The following is a 27,102-nucleotide window of genomic DNA, read 5'->3' on the forward strand; positions in this document are numbered from 1 at the left end:
ATACATCTCATGCGATAGGTGTTTTTGAGTCACTGCCTTTGTGACGCCTTTTGCTTTCTTTAAATTTTGATCGGCAGTTAAAACCGAATACATTTTAGGCCTAATGCAAACGACTTCCGAAATGACCTTACCTCCAAATTAGTCTTTCATCTTGCCTATGACTTTTTTTTGTTTTGGGGATCATAAAGTCTATGATCGGGTGAGTAATTGCTAAAGTCAAATAGTTTACGCTTTTTACTCAAGTAGCCGTTTAAATTGGCAGTTTGAATCTGAGCGAGTAAACTGTCCGTATCCGTGTAAAGTAACTTTAGTTTATCGCCAAACTTGTCAGATAATTGTAGTAAAAATCATACATTAAAGTTTTGGATTGGTCAAGCAAGCGTGCGCCGCAGTAAATGGGCTTGATTAGTTCGGTTGTTTAGTTTTTTTTTCGTAACTAAACACATTGATTGCTAAGTTGTTTTGCGATTCGATACGAGGGATTTGTGAGATGGGTGTTGAAAAGCTTATGTTTGCTTCTATGTGAGTCGATGTGCGCTCGTTGTTTATATTATAAAACTTGGTTTGACGTAGTCTGAATATAATTTTAATTAATGCTGCTGTCGATACCCATCTGATACACTGCTGGTCGTTGTTTTGGACGTTGATGATTGCTTTCTCATACGCCAATTGTGCAGGTAGTGGAATGTAAGTTGCACCCACCGGGTTGTATTTCATCACGTTCATGTAAAAAGCGTCAACTTTATCAAATATCCATCCCGATCCGCTTTGCGTTTTAGCCTCTCCATCCTCTATCTGTTTTTGCCTCTGTTCTGCTAGTGCCTTTTTCACGTCGGCTTTATTTGCAACTACTTTATTTTCGCTCAGAAAGGTAAATACACCAAAGTCAGTTTGGTCGGGTTTTTCCAATCTAAACTGCACTTTTAAAGCCGTTTGCAGTTTGTAAGAACCGATTTCTTTTAACTCGTCTAACGCCGTCTTCTCGATGAAATTTTTGTAAAAATAAAAAAAGTGCACAAGGTCATATTCAAAGAAACTAGGTATTAACTCCCAATTGCGGCAGTTACCCTGAAAGCGCCTCGCGTTTCTAATGTCGATTTCTGTAATTTCCTTGGGCTGAGTGTAAGCTTTAATTGCTTTGATGATATCTTGTTTGACAACTCTGCCCTTGTGTGTAAATGTGATGTCGTTGTCTTGGACCGTTTTCAACAGCTGGCGATATGACTGACGTGGGAGGTACCTGAATTGCCTTTGGTTCGTTCGGATGGCTTGGACAAGCTAAGGTTTGGTGTGAAATTTACGCTTGGGCGCCGGTAATGGAATGCTATACTGCTTAACAAAATCTTCTAAAAACGCCTTCTTAAATCGATTAAAGGTCGATAGTAGAGGCCTGTGTTGTGCGTTGTTCATGTCTCTTTTTATATATAGGTTTTGAAAATTTTTCTCATATTTCTAACGACTTGATTTAACATGTTTTTTACTTATTGTTATTTTTATATATAGTCCGTTTATTTAAGGCGGTTGTGAACTGTGAGAAGTAACAAGATCAGGCCGGGAAAGCGAGGGGAAATCCCCTTTTTCAGTAAGTAAGTTGCCTTTTGACGGGTCAGTGCGCAAAGCACGGAATTCAACAAAGACCGACCTTTCCAGAATAATTGTGATAATACATGCCTACCTGACTTATGAAATACACTTTGTGTTTGCAGGAATGTGTAATGCGCATATGTTTCACTGCCATTGGAAGTGTAAAAATAATGATTTATGCATATACGGCCGTTATTTGACTAGACCCTCGTAAACCATACAAAATTCTCCTTAAAAGCTTGCGCACCCGCCCTTGAGCCTTTGTATAAAGACCTCGCATAAACTTCCCAGACGATTACATTGAAACTCTACGCAGGTACACAATAAGGTTTATACAGAAAATAATATTTAAAAAAAATGAATAGTGAAAAGTAATGCTACGTGAATGCCAAACTGGTTGTTGAGGTAATGAAATGTTTCCATTATCGACGAATCTGTTGTTCCTTTTTACTGTCATGAAATAGAAGCCATTTGATTCCTGCCAAGGGGGGGTGCATTCCACCTTCGGATGAAGGTGTGAATTTTCTGGGAATAATCAACACTCAGACGAATTGCATAGAGATCTTGACTTGATAAGTCCTAACCTTTATTTAACGGGTTCATCCCTTTCATTATTTGTCTTGGTTTAGTACCTAAGCTAATAAGAGTTGTAACTAATCTATAAGTAGAATAGGAAAAACAGCCCACAGTCAGCTTGTTTCACTCCAGTCCCTTACTGCAACGAACAATACCAACAAGACCCGGTTGCCTTTTACACGTTAAACATTGTAGGTCCTACACAATGATAAGGTTTGGACGATGAAAGACTTCCCGGAAACACACCATTTTCAGCCACGAAATGGAAGGAGAGGTGGAGGGCCTGCGTCACGAGGCAGAGGAACTACGGCCCATGTCTCGCCAAGGCGAGCTGCTGCCCCAGACTCAGGCCGGGCTGAAAGAGGGGAGGTGGGAGAAGGGGCGGAGTAGGCCACCGGCGTCTCTGGACGTGGGCAATTCTGCCCACTGCCTTGGCCAAGCTCCTGGAAGGGGAGGGAGGGGGATAGAACAGTGATTAGATGGCCCATGTTATCATACGATTGACCACAGTAAAAAGAGAGAGTCGTTAATATAACATTTATCTAAAGAATTGTTAACAAGGACACAGAAACGTAAATCAGGTTGAAAACAGACCACGTGAAATTACAAATGAAGACGGAATAAAAACAAAAAGTTACTGAATAATCATAAGAAGAGCAAGAACCACAAATTAAAGTACAAAAAGACCATTAATTTGAAAAAATATTAAAACAAGATCATTGACGAGAATGATTATAATATAATGTACTAGTGTCAAATGTAGCCAAAAGCTTGTAATCAAGGACAGGAGCAAACTAACTGATGAACAAAAATAAATTAAACAAAATGACATACAACAGAATTGTAAATGAGAATTAAACCAAAAGAAAAAAAGACAGAAATAAACGACAACGGTTTTACCAAAGAGTACACTTGGATAAACAGAAGTAAAATACGCATGTACGTTAAAGTATTAAAGATAATAAAAAAAGAAAGAGATACGCAGAGAAAATTGTAAATACGACGACAAGCTTTTCGAAAATTTCACACAATAGTTACTCGTTTAGTAGATATAAACGAAGGCAGTATTAAAGGGAGGGAGGGAATGGGGATCCCAGCATCACTGGTGTGGACATTTTAAACGCCCACTGTTGGAAATCCCCGGTTGGGGAGTGGTAGGACCGCCCGGGTAGGCTGTGCGCAAGGCACAACGTCCCGGCTTTGGGTCAGCGGTGACTACCTACGCAACGGCGATCCTGGAAGCGGTGGGAAAAATTCAAGGAAAAATCAAAAAGCTTATAACAGTGTACATACAACTACACAAATGTATGAACAGTATAATAGGTAAGTGAAAAGGAAAAGGAACACTTAGCGATAAATAACAAAAAAATGAAAAAAATAAAAAGTATAATTAACTTAAAGAAACAGATAAGCAGTGGAGAAAAAAACTCGAGGGTCTCATCCAGGAGCAGAGGTATTACACCACGCTTCGTTTGCACGAGCAGCCACTCCAGGGGAGACCCATTAAACATGGTAAAGAAATTCACGAAAAAAGATACAAACTTTGGGCATAAAAGATTACATTGAGAAAATTAAGACACACAACATGATTAAAGAATTTCTGACACACTGGATTTAAACCGAAGTATAATCGAAATAAAGTTTATGTGGTTTTGCCAATCAAAAAAAAAAATTACGACAAGAAGCAATAGGGTAAGAAAAGGCCTGCGTCATGGGGCACGCACTACAGCTTTTGTGAAACTACGAGCTTTTTGACCGGGAATGTCAAGTCATTTGAAGGAGCATGTGGCTCAGTGTTTTCATTGTAGGAAGTCAAAGGCTCTAACTCCAACTGTTAGACCACCCTTGAAGCATTTGTTAGCATTCCAACCTTTGGAATGCCTCACAATCGATTTCCTCAAATTGGATTGTTCAAAGGGGAATATGGATGATGTTCTAGTTTTCACAGATGTGTTTTCAAAGATTTCAATAGCTATTCCTTGTCGAGATCAGTTAGCTTCAACGGTAGCTAAAGCTCTTCGTGATGGATGGTTCGTTCATTATGGAGTGCCAGCTCGAATCCACTCAGACCAGGGGCGGGACTTTGAAAGTAGACTCATTAAGGAATTATGTTCATTTTATGGGATCAATAAGTCACAGACAACGCCCTACCTCCCGCAAGGGAATGGGCAGGTAACTACTGGCCTGATCGTTTGATGCACTTGGTTCATATCTACAAAACAACGCCTCACAGTATCACTGGGTATCCTCCTTATACCTCGATGTTTGGTCGCAAGGCAGTTGTGCCACTGGATCACTTGTTGGGTAATACCAGAGGAAATTGGGGTGAGGATAGTATCCAAAGGCAAGCACCTTCGAGAGTCGAACGCTATTGTCAGAAACGGATTGGAACGTGCTGCAGCAGCGAACAAGCGTCGTCATGATAAACGAGCCCGAGCTTCACCGCTGAGAGTAGGTGATCGTGTTTTGTTGAAACAGACTGCGCACACCAAGCGTCATAAGCATGCTGACCATTTCAGGGAAGAATCCTTTGTTGTTGTTGAGTGTGACGAGGACCAGAGTGTGTTCTTGATAAGACCTGCGGCAGGAGGTGATAGTGAACGAGTTAATCGGAAATTACTGGTACCTGATCCACGAAGGGAATATAACCCGACAGGTTATATGAATCGACACAAGAGGATGACTTGAGACAAAGTTGTACTGTAGTTGATGTGGTTTATTCGGCTGGCTCGATGTGCGGCTCTCTGCCCAATTGCCAGAACTCATAGGGATTTTATACATTTGCTGGACATTCCATTTTTCATCCATCACACAAGTTTCCTTGCCTTATTAGGTATTAGCTACTATTCTTTGAATATTAATACAGCGTGCATGAATATGTTTGGTTCATTTGGATTTGAGGGTAGGGTTAGTCAAATTAATGAACACTGACTTTTCCTTATAAGGCCAGTGGGCTGCCTCATGACCCATCCGGTCCAGCCCAGCTTTCCTTCCCAAGGGCCTTGTGGTTCAACTAGTCATTCCTTAAGTGAGGCTCATTACTTGGAAGGCGGTTCTACTGTTGAAGGTCAATCCGTGCATTGAACTTATTAGCAATACAACATGCGCTATTGTAACATGGTGATAGGAATTTGAGTTACCACTAGGTAGAGATCTCTTGTGTGATCTTGCTCTCAAGCAGAACTTGGAACCATCCGAGAATGAGTCGGATGACTCTGATGTGGACTTTATTCTAACTTTTCCTTTAGATTCTGTTCAGTTGCCAGTTGGTAGACGAGCTGCAACTCCAGCAGGCGCCCAGTCTCAAGGTAAAGCGGAAATCGAACTTACTGTCCAATTCGAAAGTGATAGTGCAGCTACTTCTTCTGGACTCCGTCGCTCTAAGTGCTTACAAGAAAAGAGAGAATCTAGGACGTGTTGTACTGGTGCTGTGGCTTAACTTAAATTTTATCAACTTTTCTTACTTTAACCTATGATTCTAGTTGTACTAAACTATTAACATTATGAAGCGTTACTGATTTGCTGTGGATAAAGGTTACCTGATTTGCAGCGTCAGGCAGATCAGCAACCCTATTTGCCATAGTTTTGCTACCTTATTTTTTATTATTGTTTCAAATTTGGCTGCAGTTTTCATAGTTTTCGCGTTTTGAAAATGTCTAACCAAATGAATGTACTTTTGTTTGGTCACTCGTTTCCCGTTAGGCTTGAGAGGGAAAGCCGTAGGAACCATTTAACGCCTTGTTCGTATATTATGATAAGTCGAAGATACATTTTATCCATAGAAGGGTTTTCTGGTCTCACCTACGATAAGGTGTTAACTTATCCTGATTGGTATTTGCACAACCGTAAGTCACAGGTAGTAGATATTCTCTGTGTTGATTTAGGGACTAACGAGTTATGCGATACCAACATAACACCAACTGTTCTCCTTGATAAGGTAATCTATATTCCCAGCCTCTTGGAGTCCGTAGGCATTGTTCCTCGTCATATTATGCATTATTCAGTCATACAAAGAAGCGTAATTACAAGACAAGGGCAGGTTCGAATGACCACCGTCCGTCATAGAGCCAGACGTTTCAATGAATTATTGGGTAGGCACTTCTGCGAAATACCAAGTGTACATGTGTATTAACAAAGAAGGATCAATTCCCCCAAATACTTGTCGGATGGGTGCCATCTGAATGAGGGAGGTACTGTCAAATATGCGGTTGGAATCAAGGAAGCTGTGATTCACTTTGCATCTCGTTAGTGCAAACCTTTGATGCTGGATTTGTGAGTGGACTGTATCATATTAGTACATTCTAAGAAGTGTAACAGTACTGTGGCGGCGACACTCGCCGTCGCCCGCCGGTCGACGAACACCGAAGTACCCACCAAAAGCGGGCGGGGCAATCCCACAAAATTATTTAATAAACCTCACATGCACATGAGCGGCTATGTACACACAAGGGGGGATTATGTCACGAACGGAGGACTCTAGGCCTGTCCGTTTGTTGGAAATATACCAACCCTAAAGGAATGACAATCAACGTGGCTACCAATCTACCAAGTCAGGTAAATCTCAATAAACCTCAGTACACATAGTGTCTTAGAGAGCAACAACAACTGTTTTATTGACCCAAGTCAACCTCACAGTACATGTATAAGCTTCAACTGTGCATCCAGGTCTCTGACTAATAAACCTCAACACAGCTATCAATTTATGCAAGTGATCATGGAACATAAGCATAAAGACTGTGTAATAACCTTCGTGTATTACCACAAGTAACCCACAGCGACAATCCCAGGAGAAAATTCCAGTTGACTCCCATTGAATCCCATTGGATTTTTCAATGGGACCCAATAGGTCTCAAGTGGATACAATAGGACCGAATGGGATCCCATTGGTTTCAATGGGACATATTCACACAGACTTATTATTCCAGTTGAATCCCATTGAGTCCCATTGGTCATTTTAATGTCACCCATTGGTTTCCAACTGGATTCCAACTGGATACAATGGGACCGGATGTGACCCCATTAGTTTCAATGGGACATATTCACACAGACTTTATCACCCCAGTTGAATCCCATTGAGTCCCATTGGTCATTTTAATGTCACCCAATGGTTCCAACTGGATACAATGGGACCAGATGGATCCCATTTGTTTCAATGGAAGATGTTCATGTGGACTTTACATTCCAGTTGAGTCCATTTGAATCCCATTGGTCATTTAAATGGCACCCAGTAGGTTCTAATTGGATACAATGGGGCCGAATGGGATCCAGTTGGTTTCATTGGGAGACAGTCGAGGAGTTTACATTCCAGTTGACTCCCATTGAATCCCATTGGATTTTTCAATGGGACCCAATAGGTCTCAAGTGGATACAATAGGACAGAATGGGATCCCATTGGTTTCAATGGGACATATTCACACAGACGTATTATTCCAGTTGAATCCCATTGAGTCCCATTGGTCATTTTAATGTCACCCATTGGTTTCCAACTGGATTCCAACTGGATACAATGGGACCGGATGTGACCCCATTAGTTTCAATGGGACATATTCACACAGACTTTATCACCCCAGTTGAATCCCATTGAGTCCCATTGGTCATTTTAATGTCACCCAATTGTTCCAACTGGATACAATGGGACCAGATATAATATAAAATTAACAATGTTACCAATCAAGAGTTAATAGTCTCATGAATTTCAATAGGACTCTGACAAACTGGCCTCAACTGTAAACTATTTTTCTGTTACAGGACACGTCATTGAAAACGAGAGAACTTCTTGAAACTTGGCTTGTCATTTACAACAAAAAAAGATTTATTTACAGTTATGTACATCACAAATTTGTCATTCAAAACACAATTTAGCAGAATCTAGTGAAACTCCAAATTTTGAAGTACAACTGAATTATCAAGCCCAACAACCGTTGCTACATGTACACTTGAGTCAAATTACAGCCCAAATTGGTGACAGTTGTGAAAGTGTCCAACCCCGGAGTGAACAGGTTGAATGAAGTTCATACAAAATATACTTGGTTTTTCGAGATGTGAGTTGCCTTCAAAAGCCAGCCTCTCTTGAAGATTTTGGGAATTCAGCTGTTTCACTGGTCTGTATCCTATCCCCATTAGCTCAGGAAAAGAATTTTCCCCCTAAATATACATGCACATGTATCTTGAGCTAATGCTCTATGGATCTGCTGTGCAAACACACCCGAACCTGAACTGCTTGAGCCTCTGATGAGATCCGACTAAAAAGTTGACCAGCCTAAAACTCTAACTCTATTAACTAAATGTTCCAAATAATATGCAAATTAATTCCAACTCAGTACTGGGCCTTTATCCATAGAGGACACTTTGAGTAACTATACAAGAAATGGGTTATGTGGGCCAGTCTTAATAACGTACAGTTGAAACAAAATAAGAAACGTATAGTTGGTGTAAAATATTGGATTCACAAATACAGCACTGTGCATAAATTTATCTTCATTCTGGGGCATGACTAGGAGCCATAATACACATACTTCAACACTTGTCTGCACTTTTGCAGCAGTTTTACAATTACTCATTTTCCAAGAAACCTGGAAGAATTTGATAGTATAGCATATGTACATGCTGTATTGCTGCATGAAGACTTCTACATTGTAACATAACTTGGTGGGAGACAAACATAAGATGAGTTTCTGACCTTAATTATAATGCAACTCCCACTAATACCTAATGCATTTACAACATGTATATGGTCAGAAAAGTCAACACATTTCTTAATGTGAGAGACTGTACATGCTCCATCAGAAAAAACATTTACAGGCGCAACACATATTTCTTTGAATAATACTACACATTCATTATGACTGGTGCAAATTATCCTTTGCAGTACACCAAACTTCCCACGGTCAGTAAAAATGACTGTGTTATTTCTGGTTTTGGACTTTTGATAATGCACAGTGTGAAATAACAGTCCTCTTAGTGACATCCTGTTAAAAGCTAACGCTTCATCACCAATAATGAAATCAGTTAACTGAATGGCAGCCATTTCCTGAGGTGACAGATTAGTCATATGGCCCACGCCATATAATTGGATTTCACCTATCACATGTGATGGCTCAAATTTGTTGGTTAACAGAAGTTGTTCACAAAATGCCTTTTTTTGATCGGATATCCCATAAACAAGTTTGAACATGTGTAAAGACTTAATCATAAGAAATTTGTGCAATGTTTGCATTATGATGCCTCTGTTGCCATGAAGAAGAGCCTTGATTTTACCATTCGCCGTTTCAAATGGGAAACATGAATGTGTCCACAAGGGTCCACACATTTTTACACCTTTTGGGAGGTGAGTTAGGGAATGAATGTTGAACGTCATGCTTCCTCTACCATATAAGAGCTGCATATGCGCAACAAATGAATAAAGGAGTATATCTGCGCGGTTCACATCTGCTTCAGATACAGATTTTTGTAGGAGCAAAAACACTGCTTCAATAAGGCTACAAATATGAATGAAGTATGCATGTGGAAGAATCCCCAACAAACAAGGCAACGATAAAAACAACAGCCAATTATACCACTCGCTTGCCTTCCAGAATTTCCTTTCAGATATTGGTCTTTGAGTTCTAGGTGTGAAACTGGGAAGTTTCACTTGTTTCAACACGCTATCTAAATATGCAATATTATTCACTGACCCTATGTAGAATGGACTTCCAGCTGGTGAATCAATCCACAATTCTGTTAACTGCCGAATTACACCAAGAAGAACACAGTGCATAAAATCTACTGGGAATCCCCAAACAATGGAAAAATGTGGCAAATTTATTAGTGGAGTTGGCCCTTTTACCCCCCTTACAACGTGCCCTTCATCAGTAGCTCTCATCATGTCATGCAGCAATTCATCATCAGTGCGTTCAGAATAATCACAAACATCAACAGGGTATTTCACTGTTCTTTCCACACTCACTCCGGGATGATAGCACAACCCACAGCCCATGTAGCCATTAAATTGAACAGTATTTTTCATGGTTGCACGGGCTGGTGCATCAACATTACAGGAAATGCCATATAATTCACTGTGAACAAACTGCCCATTGTTTTTCCAAGAAATACCTTCAGTAATTAATAAATTAGCCTCCGTGACAAATTTCTCTAAAAATATGTTCATCTTGGGTTCTGATTTTCCAAACCAAACACCAGCTACAATCAAATTGTCTCTTCTCATCCTAGGGGGCAATTCGTTTATCATCAGATAGATGGGCCATAGAGAATACTTTGAAGATTTAAAAATGGGCGTACCATCGCTGTTGAATGAATACGAAAAGTTTTTTTCATTTGCCAATGGCTGCCCAGGCCGAGACATCATTTTGTATATCTCACCATCATATATATCCTCGATACCATCTTGCCTACATTTGATACGAGTGTATCGATAGGTGAGATTTCTCGCTATATCAGGTAATTCAAAAAGAGATTTGATCTGAGACCTTAAATTTGTTGTCACAAAAAAGTTGCCATTTGATAAACTCTGAACTGAACAAGGTCTGTCACACTGAGGACAAGGAATATGTCCTTGTCCAGCTCCTTCATAAGTACCAACAAGACTATAGCAACACTGGCAATAAAAGTGAAATGAAAACTTGAAGAGTCTGTTCTTAAATATTTTCTGGCATAGAAACCTTGTCGCAACTAGCACCGGTTTTCCAAACAGTTCATTAATGAGCTGTAACAACCCAACAAGTGCTGCAGTGGAAAGGGCATACCTCATAACAAAAGACATCACCATTAAAAGTGCCTCTGCCCGGGTTGTTTCAACACCATCACAAAGTGGATGGTTCAATGTTTCATCAATATTGAACATTTCATCTTCTTCATCTTCACTGCTGGAAAACAACCCCTCTTGCTCTTCGCCACCGTAATCTGAGGGATCACTTTGGTCGTCACCATCACTTGCTTGGGTGTCTACTTCCGAGCTACTGAACCCAACTGATGATGCAGCATCATTTTCATCACAGTTGTCTGGTGCAACATCCTGTGTTAATGCAAAGTATTAAATATAGGTATGAGTACACCCTAAGCAAAGTCAACTGCAAACATGATACAAGTCAACTTGTGTTGTACTGCCCATAGTCTAGGACCAGATTGAGTCCTAACACTATAACCCATAAACAAAAGATACATGTACAAGAATACAACACAGTCACCACATGCTTGTTTTTTTTTGCAACTCATACAAGACGTTGCCAGCTCCAGACAGCACAAATGACACAGTGCTTTGAGGCTCAATTTGTGCAATTATCTGCCACCTCCCAACTGGAGCAAAAAGTGGGTTACACATAGGAGAGTTATTCAGAGTAAGTTTCACAGCATAAGTGTTCATGTATATGCTATACGGGTGCATGTATCCCCCATGGATAATCCTGGAGAACATACTTTTAGTTTCAAACCACCAATCCCATCAAGTGGACGTAAAATGAGGACTTAAAAACTAGGCAGGATTAAATATGCTTTTTTTTTTACAAAGGAGAATGAACCTTGATATAAAGCAGTACCAGGACCCAGACTGAACTGCAAAAGGTTGCCTAAACTTTATACTTGTACATCTTTTATTTGAAATAGCTGACATGCAATCAATGTATTAGTGGATGTTAACAGAATATCATGCATGAACAAAAAACTCAGCCATTGAGGTTGTTGCAAACTTGGTCCAAAATGAGAGAAGTTTTTTAGTCATTGTACTGCTCACTTTACCAAGGAGGAAGTCCTGTTTTTACAAGCACATCTATGGGGAAAAGTCGACAAAATTTCAAAGTTTATAATGGTACACATACATGCACATGTATGTACATACCTCCTGAATAATTGCACTGAAGCTGGCAGGGACATGTGCGTCCAAGATGTCATCACTTTCCAACATCTCTGATTCTGGTAGCAAAGTTGGCTGAAAATCCTGAACTGGAGAAGGGGTGTGAACCTACAGTACACAATCATAAGAAAAAAGAACTCTTGCAAATCGAGAGAATATCTGCTATTGCTAACAATTTATCAAAAACACTTGGTCTCCAATTAGTAAATTAGGCCTACAGTATACCATGTCTACTGTCACTGACAGTGTCAGGTCATTGACAGTACTGTCATGACAGTAGGACCAACTACTAGCCTGCTAGTACTAGCCTACTGCCTGACTACTTACTACATGTATGTACTGGGTATATGTAACTTAGTTCAACTTACAGCCAGGACGGATGTCCCCTCGCGCACGCGTCCCTCTACTTTGCGTCTGGCACTTGAAGTGAAATCCTGCTTCTTCCAGGTCTTCCATCTGTGCCGGGAAGAACGTGGAACCTCAGCTGCATCGCTGTCGTAATCCTTAGGTTCTAAGTAGGTTCTGTACTGCCTGCCACGTCGAGTTGGCCTTGTGCAATTTGATGTGCTGGGATCAGCCATTTTTTAATCTGCTATGCGCGATATACATATATACTGCACTGTATATGTACGGTACACGTACATGTACATGTACATGTAATGTACATGTACATGTTCAACCTGCATGATGAACACAAACCACATGAACCATGAACTGAGCTGGGATGACGTCATACAAACTCCACCCCCCCCCTTCAATCAAAAAAAATATTAGATACTGATATTTAAAATCGTAAAAATTACTTCAGTTAATAAAAAAAATAAAATGAAACCTCACTGGCCTATAAGCGTACGGGAAAATTAATTAGCACGCATTTGTAAGCTTCGTTTGCAAATGACTTTTTTCGTCACGGTCAACAGTCGCGCGCGCGGTCGATCGTACCAACATGTACATAGTGGGTGCACTGAACCAATTCAAGCTCCGTTGAAAATAGTGTAAAATCAACCAAGTTTGGAGACCCATGGCAGGCAACTGAAGTCCCTGAGGCCTCTCAAACAAAAAACAATGTGTTGTGTGGTCCTTCAGATTTCATTTGATTTTCAATTTTTAGTAGGTTCACCAATGAATTTTTTAATTATCGGCCCAAAACAAACTCACCCCCCAAAAAGTGAAGGTTACCAAGCCCTCCAAGCGGCCATTTTTCAAATGACATCCCTCACCTTAATTCCTCGGGCTCTTCTGACTAATTTTCAGTCCCATTTTTGTCTGCTTTACCCCCAGATGGGTGCCCTTGAATCTACACATATAATCCTGGGCCACATTGACACAATCCCACCATTTCTTGGCCCAAACAGACCCCTCTTTTTGAAACAATCTCTGGGGGGTACTTTTTCTGCGGCGCCGCCTGGCGGAGAATTTTCCTTGAATTGGGACACTGCACCCTAGTTATATAAGAATCGTCACGATGCGGTCGTCATTAAGTCTGGTTCCCAGAACGGACTCATGCTGGACACTGGCAGCTCATAGGGCAAGGAACCATACCACGTTCCCGGCGCATCTCGTGCATACGTGGCACACACGCGCAGCTTTTGAATCGTCTTGAACTAGTAAAACCCTAATAGTAACATCAGTCAGTCAGAGATATGGCTTCGACCATAAAATTTGCCTTTGTGAGGTACTTAAAGGACAACGAGAAGGACATTGTTCCTATACATTATATCAAGAACTTCAGACCAACTGCAGCGAATGACTTTGACTCAGCGAAAGCGTATTTAGTACAGTGGCGTGGTGACGTGGCAAGCCATGCTGATCGCAGCAGCAGTGACGAGGACGTGTACTACAAGGCTCAGATACTGATGCTTGGAGGTAAGTAGCCCCACTGTTTTATGAATGGTTTATTTAAAAAGACTCTTGCAGCAAAAATAGCTCAATTGCAGCCATTTATACAATAAATAGATAGATACACCAGTTGTAAAAATATTTGACGTTAAGAATAAGAAACTTTTGTGTGGCATATACATGTACCTCCGGGCGCTAAACCTACCTCCGTCTCGCCCGCATGGGGAGTTCAATAATTTTATGGGGGTCGGAGGATAAGTGTAGCAACATGATGCTACTTTCTAAACTCATAACTTGTCCTTCATTAACTTTGTCCACTTGCATGTGAACATGAGTATGAGTAGAGTTTATGGGAAAGTCTTTCATTTTGCCGGAACAAAATTTCACATTTTTAGGCCTATGTACATCCAATACGGGGTGCACACATTAAACTCTTAGTGCGTGGCTGTCGTTCTGACAGTCATAACACCATGAACATGCTTCCCATTTCTAACATGTCTAAATTCTATCATTACGGCACTGAACTGCACAAGCACGATGACGTTACTGTTCATTATGACAGTTTATATATTTCTAAAATTCAAACTACTGCCGAGCAATAGTTGTGGGCGAGTGACTAAGGCGTTTCGAACCCACATGGTGTGAGATTTCTAATCGGCGTTTGGACCTTTTTTTTAAATTTCAAGTTTAAGGCCTAGAGGCCCTACCACTACCAGAATTTCTTTTTGTTGGATACTAATTGTGTAAGCACTGAAAGCAGGAATCTCTTTCTTTCCTCATCTGAGGCATATTGGAAGATTTTTTTTTAGGGAAATGAAATCTGCACTAAAGTTAGTATGCTTACGCAGTTGTAACGATATACATGTACATGTAGAAAAAGGCCAATGTGTTACACATGCCACGATAGCAGCTGCCCATTAAAAATGCACTCAGTTGACCAGACTCCATGAAAGACTTTCCCCACAAACTCCTCATACTATAGTGCTCACATGCAAGTGGACTCTACACATAAATGTATGAAAGACAACAGTCACAAATGTATTTTTTTCCGGTTTCAAAAGTGGCGTCAGGTTGAAACATTTATCCCATTTTGCACATAACAGATCAACTCCGAATTCAATTCCCAACCAAGTCTGAACGCATAATACTGTGACAATGAAATTTAATTGGAGTGGCCCCAACTTATGAGGTGGCCCTAACTTGAGTTTAGTTGTTGTCTTAACTGCTGGAGAAACATGTTGAATGCCTGTCATGATTGCTACATGTAGTTAGCCTGTGTCATTGAATTTGATGTGGTACTACATTTTGTGAAAACAGCTACCCGACAGGAACTTGAACAGAAGAAAAAAGCCTCCCGAGTTAGAATCCCAAAGGTGTTGGACACAAGTGTGGAAAGTTCTTCCTCTGAGGATGAATGTGAAGTCATTCAAAAGGAAACAGCAAAGATCCGTGTAAGTTATGGTTTCAGGTCAACTCGGTCTCAAACAATTTGATCGTAAGTCAACTTGGCAGAAAAGTTGGTTGCAGGTCAGATAAGTCCCTTTTCAGAAAATTAAGGAAAGGGGTCTGATGATTTACATACAAACAGTAAGGCAAAGTTTTAAAAAACATATTTAGCTTCCTCCCTCTGTGGAGAAAAGGAAGGAGGAGGCCCCCTTTTTTTTGTGTTTTTTATTAGTCCTCCAGCCCCCTATTTTGCAAGATGACCACCAACTTTATTAAATGTGCCCAGTTGGACTCAGCTTTTCAAGGGCTTACATCTTTTCCTCCAAATTTTTGGAAAAAGATTTTTTTGTTGGTTTTTAAACTTTTTGAAAGAGGCAGCCCCCTTAAAGGAAGTGGGCGGGGACGATAAACATGTATGTTATTTTACTTTGCCTAATAGGAAGTCAATAAACGTGTACATGTAATTGTGGCTCATGCATGGACTAACTACCCTGTCAGTTTGTTTGCAATATTATGAAATCTTGGGAGGATTTATGGATGAGTTGTATTAAAGTGAGATGTTAATGTGTTTCCATTCCTTTCAATTAAGTAAGCCCAGTGTGCAGTAAATTGCACAAACAAATCATTTCAAAAAGAAGCTGCTACCTTTACTTCAATGACAGAAAGAGGCACAGAGAAGTATGGAAGCTGCCAAGCAAAGAAGCCTTAAGTCAATGATCAAACAAAAGCTGGAAAAAAAGAAGGCATCACCAGTGTTTGAATCAGTGAATCATGCAGTGCAGGAGGTGGCTCAGTCATGCCAGAGTAAGGACTGTGCATCAAAGTTGCACAGCATGAAGCGCCGTTGTATGGATGCGGAGGCCACCATTGCTAAACTGGAAGCTGAGACTAAGCGGGCCCGCACTGAAGCAGCAGAATATCAAAAACTAAACAAACAACTGCAAACTCAGCTGTTGGAAGCATTGAGAGGAAAAACAGACGGTAAGGCCAAACAAACCGTTTGTTTTTTGCAATCTACGTACCTATTAAAACTTTAGAGTCTGACCAAATTGATGACCTGAAACCTTGCATGGCCGGTTTAGCAATAAAACTTCACAAAGAAACACTTTGTTTATCAAAACAAACAGTTCTTTCCAACTTGAAACCATATCGGAAATGAAAACATTGATCAGCATTTCTTCATGAGAAAAATGATGTAAACTGGGAATTTTTGCTCTTCATATGTTGTGGACACTATAGGTTAATCGTGTTTTGAGTCTCATGGAAAAAAATTATCTGGTGTCTCCAGCGAGATACGAACCATGACCTGTCTGCTTCTTGTCCGTATTAGGAGGTCATGGCTTTGATTCCTTCCTTTAGTCACTAGTGTTGTGCTCCCCGGGACTCAAAACATACCGAATTGGTGAAAGGGAAAAAATCTCCCAATTTGTAATTCCTTTGAACACTTTGCAAAATTGTTATGGGCTGTTGGAAGCAAAAATACACAAAATAGAATTAGTTCAAGACAAGTCTTCCAAGACTTGCAAAAATCATTGCAAATTTACATGTCTTGAAGTTTAGGCAGATGTAATTTTTCCTGTACAAATTTTTTACTCATAAGGTGTTTACTATTGCTAAAAATGTACATAGGCCTATGTTTTGGGAAATAATAATTATATAATGTTCATTCTTTTCTGACATTTAAGACAATGTTAAGAAATCCACTCCAGAACCACTAGAAACTGAGGTTTGCAGTGTGGATGACATGCCAGCTAAAGAAGGCCCAAGCTACGTTGAAGAAGACGGAAAGGTACTGTAAATATTTTATTCCTTGGAAATGTTATATTCCACCTTAACCCTAACCCTGCCAGATGCAGAACAATGCATCAGGTGAAAATCTTTGATGGCCTTTAGATGCTTGAACAGCCATTTTAAATGTTAAATAAATTAGATAAATTGGCATTTTTACATGATTTTCTCATTCACTTTGATAACTTAAAAAAAAGTTGTGCCACTTAAGATTCAAGAATCAGATATTCAAGTCTCATCCGGCAGATGAAAATACAATATATTTTAAATGAAAAGTGAAAAAAATGAAAGCCCTTTTTCAGCCCTTGTAACAATGGTTAGATTGAAATACATGTATGTTCCTTTAAATTTTGCTAGAATATACTGTTTCGCTCTGTTTCCAAAAAAATTCTGTTGGGCGATGTAATTCTACTTAATAAATTCTAAGCTCACAATGACTTGAATTTTCACAACTACCAGAAAAACACAGTGCTGATTCAGTAATTCAGAATCTGGTACTTGAAAAATAAAATTCATTATTGGAGGCTCTTTGTAAAGATAATCTTAATTAAGTTTTTTGTGCTATCATTACTCAGGACTCCTGTCTGAATCCTTATCACATTTGTATATTCATTTTAAATAAAATTGTAGTATGGGCACAGACATTGCCAGTTGTACTATTATGAAACAAACAAAGTGCCTCATTGCCTGAATTGTGACCAACCATGTTGAAATACAAATGTACATTGGAAACCACTTTCTCTTTCTTCTGCTTCTCAACAGATCTCTCTGGGAGCAGGTATTTCACTGACGAGTCGTCAGTGGAATGCCGTCAATAGCCAAAACAAGAACTCCTTGTTTGTCAAGGGCCTTGCAGTGGCGGTATGGGGGACCAATGTCCTGAAAGATAGGTCAGTGGAGGGCAAACTTTGTCCCCGATTTAGCCAGCGAGAGGCCAAAGCGCCTCTAAGCCCAGAGAAATTGAAGGCTGTGAAAGGTAAAGTACACTGTACATATACTTTTAGGAATATGGACAATGATTATTACTTTGGCCATTGTGATGAGAAGGGTCTACATCACACACACCATGTACATGAAGGTCAAATGTTGTGCTGTGTGCAAGCAACATCAGGGGTGATACTAAATGTTAAGGATGTTAGTTTTCCGGATGTCAGGAAACGTCTGTTTTTTCACATGGCCATTACAAATACAAGTTTTGATAGAGGATTGGGTACATCTATGTATTTTCCTCAACCCTATTTCAAAAAGTGAGATTTTTGATGTTTCAGACCATCTCCAGCAATTTGCATTTGGAATGGTCCTGTGGATGGGGGGGGAATGGAGTTTCCTGAACTCCAGAACACTTACACCCAAAAGGTCTGGTTTAACACTAGCAATTCACATTATTGAAGTTGAATTCGCTGTATCACTGCACATTTTTGCATGCATTCTTCAATTCTCAAAAGTGCGTGTTTTTTCAATTCAGTTAAAAAAATGCTCAGTATTCTTTTTCTTTCCCCCATACAGAGTGCTTCATGAATCACCTTCAGCGTCAGAAGGTTAGTTAAGAAGAAATGGAGATGGAAAATACATGTAAGAAGTTTAAGAGGTATCTCTCTGAAAAGATACAAGATATTAATAGATTAATGAAAAAGCAGGGAATGCAGTAATTACACTATAACACCTGCCTGCATATATTAAAGATGTTCTGTCCGTGCTCAGGTCGGAAATCGATTTCTTTTACCAAACGAATATTTGGAGATTATGTAGTTTATTAACAAATGACAAAAAAAAAGAACACTGTTATGTAATTTATTACAAATTTACAAAAGCAACAAACTCAATTTTCGTTAGGTGTGCGCTTTAACCACCAAAATTTAGTTCAAATTCTGTGTGTTAATTATTTTCATATACATGTACTTGTATAAGTAGGTTAGAATGTCTGGACGTTGATAATGACCCCCACCTTTGCCTCAGATCAGCGTCCAGACTCCAGCAGTCTTAATTAGTGTTTAATAAAAATGGCAAACCACAGGTGTGAACCACTCTGTGAAAACGAGTCTGATATCCCATACTTTCAGTCGATGTTTTTGCCATTTTAAGTGGATGGAGTGAAAATTTAGTCAAAGTTTGGGTTTTGTGTTTTTATTTAATTTTGGTTGCTTTTTTATTTTGTTTACATTTTGTCATAACAAAATCAGTATTTTGGGTTGTGTTTCTAGGTTATCTGCATTACATTTGTCATTTTTCAAACCCCTTTTCTCCATTGAGATATTTCATACAAGAAGTGCACAGAATGAAACTAGCACAGCAATGCAACCAGATATCCCAGAGAGGTCCATGATATATACCAAATAACAGTGTTGCATTCTCTTTTCGTTAATGTAGCTAACGCAAAACTTCAGTTTTCACAGAACGGGCCACGTATTATTATTTCCTTTGTAACGACAAAAGCACAGTATTTTTACTTTGTTTTATATTGCTTGATTCCCATTCTTTGCCAGACTCAATGTGTGTCATTGTAACCCATATTTTATAATTTAAGAAGACAATATTTTTGCATTCACTGTGGTTATTGCTATTGTTTGTGAAAGTAATTTTACAGGAATCACCTTCTTTAGAACTTGCCATTTATTTAATTGCATTTATCTAAGCCAGTGTATCTTTGCAAACGGGTAAAAATTAGATTTTGAAAACATCTTTGCAAACGGGTGAAAATTAGATATTGAAAACATAATTGCAAACGGGTGAAAATTAGATTTTGAAAACATCATTGCGAACGGGTGAAAATTAGATTTTGAAAACATCATTGCAAACGGGTGAAAATTAGATATTGAAAAAATCATTCTTGAGTAATGACTGGAAAACTTGCCAATTTTAGTGCATTGTTTAATTGCATGTATTTATTAAATGTTTAAATTCCTTGTAACTATCAGAAACACCATAACTGTCTTGATAATTTGCCATTTCTACATTCATTTTGCATTTCTGTAAACCAATTGTAGTTTTCAAAGTGACCAGATTTCTTTCAGTCATCAACTGGAAACAAGGTTTAAAAGAATTGCTTGACTAAAATCTTGCCATGGTTTAGCCAATTCCTATTTTATTTTTGTAAACATGCCACCTTTGTAAGGAGGACTTCACTGCTACTTGCCGCATCAAGGACTGACCATCAATGAAGTTTTAAATTTTACATTCTTTAGATTTGTAAGTCAGTCTACTTATTACCAATTAACTCTTAGTTTTCAAGATATTTATTACAATATTTAATCACATACATGTATGTCTTGTGTCGCTGCTTTACAAGTGTTCTATACATTACCAATGGGATTCTATCAGTGAGCCAGTGGGACCAATGGGATATCACTCAATGGGGTTTTTAATATTCAATAGGACCCAATGGGATTTTATTCAGTGGGACATATGGGATATGTCAATGGGACCCTATGGGTTATATCGATGGGATATGTCAATGGGACCCAATGGGTTATATCAATGGGATATGTCAATGGGACCCAATGGGTTATATCAATGGGATATGTCAATGGGACCCAATGGGTTATGTCAATGGGACCCAATGGGTTTTATCAATAGGATATGTCAATGGGACCCAACGGGTTATATCAATGGGACCCCAATGGGATACGTCAATGGGACCCAATGGGATATGTCCCAAATTCCATGATAATCCCATTGGGTCCCATTGCATGAGTCCCATTAGATGGGACCCAATGGGTTCCCATTGGGTCCCATTCAATGGGACCCAATGGGAATTTTCTCCTGGATAACCCTCACTGTGGCACCTAGTATGATAAACAGTAATGTCCTGCAACTGCACACACTAGCCCAATAAACATAGGAGTAACCTCGTAGCAAACCCCAAGACATGCAAGCTTCGGCTTAGGTTACGGAGCTCTGAGTGAACCTCAGTGTGACCACATGCGACCAGGCCGACAGGCTTCCAGCAACCCAATCCCACGTAGTGAGAACACTGTTGCACAAGCCACACAGGCCTAAACGTCTCACACCACTCTTGCTCAACCTACAGCCGCCAAACTGACACTCAATCCCAATTATTATAAGTGATAGCTTGCTAACAAATATTCTGAGGTCTCACCATTCGCTGCCCTCGACAGATCGCCGAACACCGCGCTGCACAACCCGCCAGCTGTGTGTGAGGCTGAATTAGCGTTTCCCTCTATCTGCACTGCGATGCTTCTACCACGACGTCTGGAGACGAACTAACTACCAAATTACTGACTACGCGCCAATGGATGCTCCGCGCGTCAGGGAACCAGACATGTATTACTAAACTTGCGTCAGTCCACAGACTGTTTCGCCACAGTACTTTATCCTTTTTTTCTGTGTCTTAATTTTAATTTGAGTATGGTTGTTGCTCTTTCTTATATCTCGATTGGGGTAGGAGATCCCACAGTTGATTTTTTTATTCGAGTAAAGGTGTGCTTGTTTAATGAAGTAATTCATATGTGATACTTTTTGGACGCATAATATACATATACTGTATTCATTAAGTTATAATCAGTCTGACGCTGTCAGAAGACTTGGAAAATAACTAGTCTGACTTATTTTGGTGGAAGAAATATTGGCTCTTAAAATTTGTCGAGTGACGATTTTTACCACTTGTGGTTCAAATTTGTAAAGCTTTATATTGTTCTCAGAGTTTTTGAACGTCCACTTTATAAACTCTGGAAGAAATTGCTGAAACTCTTGCCTTGATGATTCGCAGGATACTTGCAACCAAGATGCTCATTAATGGTCGAATGTAATTTTTATAAAAACGATTTCACTGGCTGGACTGTCGGTTGTCCGAATGTATATGCCATTTTGACACTTATTCCGGTAATCCCAACTAAAGATATATATATGAATCGATCCCTTAATGTCATAGTGAATCCTGCTTTGGGTCTTTATCGTTGATTTTAAGTAATTCTAGAGTGCTTAGTGTGCAATTTTTACGCGACCTTTCGAACTTTACATTTACGCAACTTTTCAATTTTGGCATGTACTTGTATAGTACGTACATGTACACACACACATTATGTTAGCACTGTATGGCATTGTCGTCGTATGCGTAGGCTATACTTAACTACCAGCTCCATGCACTCAAATGTGTCATGTACAACACCGTGCGTGTTATGAGGATCAATGCACCATTCTTATGTGTGTATGGTGATGTACAGTATGTGCCTCGTTTGTTCATATTGTAGCTAATTCTGGGAGGACTCACATGGAAGAGGGGAGCACTCATTTGTAACACATTATATTCTTATCTGCATCGGGGTAAGATTGAATTTATTCTATTATGTCTCTGCTGCTTGCAATATTCCAATTATTCACTTCTGTGTGGACATTATTTTAATATACATTTATATAAACTTAATCAGCCTTTTATTTAAGAGCCCAATACATAGAGATGAGTAATTACTGTTGTAATTTCAGGGTCTCCTCCTACAGGGTTTTTTTCTGCATTGGCTCTCTGATACTAAAATTATCCTCTGGAGTAGACAATCCAAGTTTTGTCAGCATCCTATCACTTTTAAGGAGTGATCGACTCCAAGCCACGTTCCCGTCACAATAAGGTTGCAATCACATGATTACGAATCGAAGTCCTTGGATCACAGTGGGATATCTTTTTCATTTGGAGAACACAGGCGTTTGAAATATCATCTGAGAAGTATTGATGGCTACGTTTCTATTCATCAGTTCAGTTAAAAAGCTATACTTCGAAACATACATAGGAGCTGAATTGAGATTACATTGAAACTAACCTGACTACAGCTTTACACAAATGTAAATGTCTACTAAAATTTGTAAATAAAAACGTAAAGACTTATATGAAATATTTACTTATTACATAACATTGCGTGCTTTTGTCATAAATACACAGAATGTGTATTTTTTCGTCCTTTTTTATTTCACTGGGGATAAATGGAGTCTCGTTTGTAAACAGCGATGGGTAGTCGGGTCGGCTGAATAACATCTTTCCTACATGCAACAACAGGTGTGCATCCAGCCTTTTGACGAGTTCATAAAGCAAAGGGTCTGTTTGTTCCACATGGACATGGTTCACCATAAGTGATCCCAAAACTAGTTTGCAATATCCACTAGGCTGGCCCTGGTTTCAGTGACCAAAGAGACAAACAGGTCACATGTACAAACGGAATAAACTAACGCAACGCTTCCATGTTAAGTATTCAGGCTCGACATCAAGCTGAAATAGTATCTATTTAGCTGATTAGAGCAGCCATGGATGTCAGTATGATGAGAGTGAAGTTTTTCTTTTCTTATTTGTTAACATAATTACGTTGGAATACATCTACACAGCGTGGCTTCAAGCCTGAACAATACTGTGCACCGGGCAGTTTGTCCAGAGAACTGCTAGATAGCCTACAAAATTTAGAAAATCAGTAAATGAAGGTTATCTTATTTGTCAAAGCTCTTTTAAACTCCGAATATTGCAACATTTCAAGTCGTGTTTTGCTGTCTTCATTATTTTCTGCTGATATGGACTAGTTTGTAATTACTGTGATGCCTCAGAATGTATTAAAATGACATACTATAATATCCAAACTGTTAAAGTGATTCTAAATTTTACTGAAAACAAATATGGAGAACCAGAACATTACATTTTGCATTTTATCATGAAATATTCAGTTTTAAAGGTCACAGAGTAAGACTTCATTCATTGTTAAACTCAGCGACAATTTAAACAAATTAAATTGAATAATGTAAAAAACGTTTGCTTTAATAGGAAAAACCAAACAGGTTCTTGTTAATTTCGTTTCACTTCAGCCAAAACCTGAAAAATCATCACAATGGGCCGATTGTTTTACTTCCAGTAGCATTAATAATATAAAATGTCCTAACAAGAGCCGGGAGTATGCTCAACGTTTCGGACTGCGTGCTCAGTCCGTCGGGAGACTCCTGACTCCATACTCATAGAGAAATATATATTCCTTCGCATGGTGTTACCGCAAGCCTTTCCACCTGTTGCTGTCCTTCACTATAAACAGCCTGAAATTCCAATATAAAATGTCTTGACTAGTCCACTAAAAGAAAAATTAAGTTTACCAATTTCCGTTTTTTCAGAAGAAAAACAACAACATTTGCCCCCTTTTTGCGTCATCTTATCACTCGGAATATAACAATATTAAAGCATTCATTTTAATTTGTCGATTCGGGGGAAAAGAAAATTGAAACAATTTAATGGTACGTGAAGAAAACCCTAGTAACGTTTCAAAGACTGACATAACAAACTAATTTATATCAAAATGCAAACGTAGATCAAACACATCACGCGGTGCTCAGAGTTAGGTGTACCCGTCAGCATCGCACTGGCTAGCATCACCCCTTGTAATATATTTTTATCGACTGGTTACCGTCTCCCACGTTTTCTCCATACGTCTTACAGACGTCCTCCGACTATAAGGACCGGTAGCTGGTAATGAAGCCGACAGAAGTCTGCCAGTTTTATGCTGATTGGGAAACGACACCTGCTTGATGTACAAATCAAGCAGGAGCTCAGAGACATTTTTGCCTTCTCTTTTTAATTACAGAGATTAACTTGACCTTGAATTGTTTATTTATGTAAAGATTTACAAAATAACCTCTGGTTCGAAAAACAAGTTGAAAGTAAACTAATGTATCAATGATAGTCATAAACAATCATTAAATAACACACTGCGACCGGTAGAGGCCCATCAAGGATGATTCACTTTACTGCACTGCTATTGGCGCGCCAATAATTTAAAAATTCAGCATCCAAATTGAAAGGGCTAATCACATACGTTAAACTGCAGCTATCTACCAGTCCTCATACATATTGGACGGTGAACAATCCAATATCTTGACGGACTACCAGTCAGCATCACGCTGGATGACATCACACCTTGTGATATATCTTGACGGAGTGCCAGTCAGCTACTGCCAGCTGCTGCCCATCTGCTGTGAGTGTGATTCCACAGGGGTTGTACAGACCCTTTGCCACACAGCTGACAAACTGACCTACGCGATTGTAATGATGAATGTGACCGGTTTTAGTGTAACTTGTACACGCTGCAACGAATATGCCAGAGCTTGTACTCACCACACCACTGCAGTGTTTCACTTGTTGACCGTCGATGGTTGGTTGAATTGCGGCAATCGGGATAGCATTGCCATCAGAAACATCCATTATCTCCACTAGTCCCTGGTCCCGGTCACTGATCACGATCCAGCCGTTGCTCATCACAGCCAGCCAATAAGGTACGATCCTTACTGGTGTGGTTTGTATGAGTTTACCGTCATCGGGCTTGTGCTCAGTCAACACCTTCCTCTTTCTATCCCCAACAAGGATGTTACCGTTCTTCATGACGGCTACACTCACAAGCTGCACATCTATCTCACCATGAACCTCCGTCTCCGGGACTGTGTAGAACTCACAGGCTAGCGTTGCGTCTCGACGGTACATGAGAACCTTACTGATGTTAGCACACAGCCAGTGGTTTGTCATAGCAACGACGTCATCTGGAAAAAAAGGTAATTTTGAATGAATGATCACATTTTGGCTGGAATTTTGTTCTTACCAAACTGTAATCAAAATTTAATATTTAAGCAGAAATGGAAAATTTTCCGTTTTTCAGTTGAGAATTGCTCACTCTGAATGAAGACTTAGGGAGCGGCGTCTTTTGGCGAGTGCATTGTAGCTAATTAACGTTAATTTTTTTAAAGTCCAAATGCCACGACTACTTATCATATCCTACCCCTGTACATGCTGAAAAACCTGGTTTAGTCACTTTACAGCCAGGGCCTCCCCTAGCCTGAAAAAAATGGAAAAAATTTAGCCGGCCTTGAGCCAGTCAATTCCCACAGGACTGTGTGCTAAGTGGTCCTTTGTGTACAATCTAATGGGGGTTGTTTACAAAACGGTGCCTGGGGCAGGCAGTGGAATGTTCTTTATCAGTGACAGCTGTCTGGAACTTGTCGGAGGCAGCTTTCGGCCGTCTTTGAAGTGTTATTTTTGTTGGGGGTGTTGTGGTGGTGGTATGGCTTGGCTGGCGCGTGGCGAGGGCGCCCCCTTCAAATCGGCATAGCCTGTGATAACGGCCCCCACCGTACTTTGATGTACTTTTGGTTGTTTCTGTTAGTTTGTAAGATCTGTAGAGGCTAGGGGACAACCACTGAAGCATTAAAATACCTTTAGGACGGACTCAGGGCTTTGCAACTCTGAAAAATGAAACGGACTCAACGGAATAGTCCGCTCCAGCCACCGTATGAGTAAAAATTCGTACTGCCTCGCAGGGTAAACACAGTGTGCCCTCTGCAAAAAGTATTTACATGGATAAAAATAACCCACAATATTTCTGCAAATTATATAATTGTCGTAATCATCAATAAAACCCAAATGATGGTTTTAAGAGAGTTCAGCATGACGTGCTTTTCGATGCTGTCTTTACAAATTCAACACGTCGACGTCCATGACTTGTAAGTGGACGCTACCCCTTCAAGGGTTGTCTAATATTAACAGGGTTACAGTGATGCTACAAAGCTGTACAGGCTTTGCATGGTAGCCATCGTGCAGGGCCGTTCAGTGGGTACAACTTTACTCAAGATGATTACAGTTGATTCTAAAAACAATACAGTATGCACGCTGCCCCTCACTAAGTGCTTTCAGAACCCTTGAATAAGAAAAGTAACGTGAAAAACGTGTAGAATTTGCAACTAATTTGTATTTTTTAGCTCTAAGAAAAAAACTACCAACATATTAATTTATTTTTTGAAAAATTAACAAAATGGCAACCCTGAAATCACAGCAAAAAAAATGAACTCTTGTTCTTCGAAATCTAAAATAATCGATGGCCAGTGCGACTTGGTGTACTCGTGTCTAGATGGAAAGTTACAACTTACATTACGGTTAGCTGCAGCAGACAAGGGTTTACAAAATGAGCTTAACAGGATTAATCTGTTTGTACGAAACCTGCTCAAGTCTTTTCTGACCTTTGCTGACAAGAGAGGCACAAGACTGGATCACGTGAATCAAGAACCCA

The 27,102-nt window shown here is 39.7% G+C and overlaps 3 protein-coding genes across 4 annotated transcripts in view; 1 reads left to right on the forward strand and 2 right to left on the reverse strand.

Moving 5' to 3' along the window:
* Positions 1-2,153: 2,153 nt before the first annotated feature.
* LOC110983928 (E3 ubiquitin-protein ligase TRIM56-like) overlaps positions 2,154-27,102 on the reverse strand; it is a 28,575-nt gene continuing 3,626 nt past the window's right edge. Inside the window, exons 3-5 of one of the 2 annotated variants that reach the window (XR_015426749.1) lie at positions 21,174-25,582; positions 5,301-5,547; positions 2,154-4,738 (exon numbers count right to left, since the gene is read on the reverse strand). Coding sequence is in view for 1 of the 2 variants with exons in the window: in XM_022243604.2 (XP_022099296.2) it covers positions 24,960-25,582 (623 nt within the window). In the remaining variant the exon portion in view is untranslated. Of the gene's footprint in view, positions 4,739-5,300; positions 5,548-20,846; positions 25,583-27,102 lie in introns of those variants that run through there. The other variant, XM_022243604.2, reaches the window with a different exon arrangement.
* LOC110984916 (uncharacterized) lies at positions 7,944-13,571 on the reverse strand. The gene is made up of 3 exons (XM_022245551.2): positions 12,373-13,571; positions 11,990-12,112; positions 7,944-11,170 (listed from the first exon to the last, which is right to left on the reverse strand). Exons 1-3 carry the CDS (start codon positions 12,583-12,585, stop codon positions 8,789-8,791), a joined length of 2,718 nt encoding a protein of 905 aa, XP_022101243.2. The 5' UTR covers positions 12,586-13,571; the 3' UTR covers positions 7,944-8,788.
* Positions 13,561-18,595, forward strand: LOC110984917 (BEN domain-containing protein 5-like). The gene is made up of 6 exons (XM_087142479.1): positions 13,561-13,870; positions 15,161-15,294; positions 15,952-16,270; positions 16,975-17,078; positions 17,840-18,211; positions 18,584-18,595. Exons 1-6 carry the CDS (start codon positions 13,648-13,650, stop codon positions 18,593-18,595), a joined length of 1,164 nt encoding a protein of 387 aa, XP_086998605.1. The 5' UTR covers positions 13,561-13,647.

The sequence above is a fragment of the Acanthaster planci genome, linkage group LG10, assembly GCF_054643075.1.
Source record: "Acanthaster planci isolate LZ-2023a linkage group LG10, COTS_SCS, whole genome shotgun sequence".
NCBI lineage: Eukaryota > Metazoa > Echinodermata > Asteroidea > Valvatida > Acanthasteridae > Acanthaster > Acanthaster planci.

Excerpts from the sequence above, each read along its gene's own strand:
- LOC110984916 (XM_022245551.2), bottom strand. The coding sequence starts at position 12,585 with ATGGCTGATCCCAGCACATCAAATTGCACAAGGCCAACTCGACGTGGC. Across the intron at positions 12,113-12,372 it reads AGGGGACATCCGTCCTGGCT|GTTCACACCCCTTCTCCAGT; the intron begins GTAAGTTGAACT and ends TGTGTACTGTAG. Across the intron at positions 11,171-11,989 it reads TCAGTGCAATTATTCAGGAG|GATGTTGCACCAGACAACTG; the intron begins GTATGTACATAC and ends GCATTAACACAG.
- LOC110984917 (XM_087142479.1), top strand. The coding sequence starts at position 13,648 with ATGGCTTCGACCATAAAATTTGCCTTTGTGAGGTACTTAAAGGACAAC. Across the intron at positions 13,871-15,160 it reads TCAGATACTGATGCTTGGAG|CTACCCGACAGGAACTTGAA; the intron begins GTAAGTAGCCCC and ends TTGTGAAAACAG. Across the intron at positions 16,271-16,974 it reads ATTGAGAGGAAAAACAGACG|ACAATGTTAAGAAATCCACT; the intron begins GTAAGGCCAAAC and ends CTGACATTTAAG.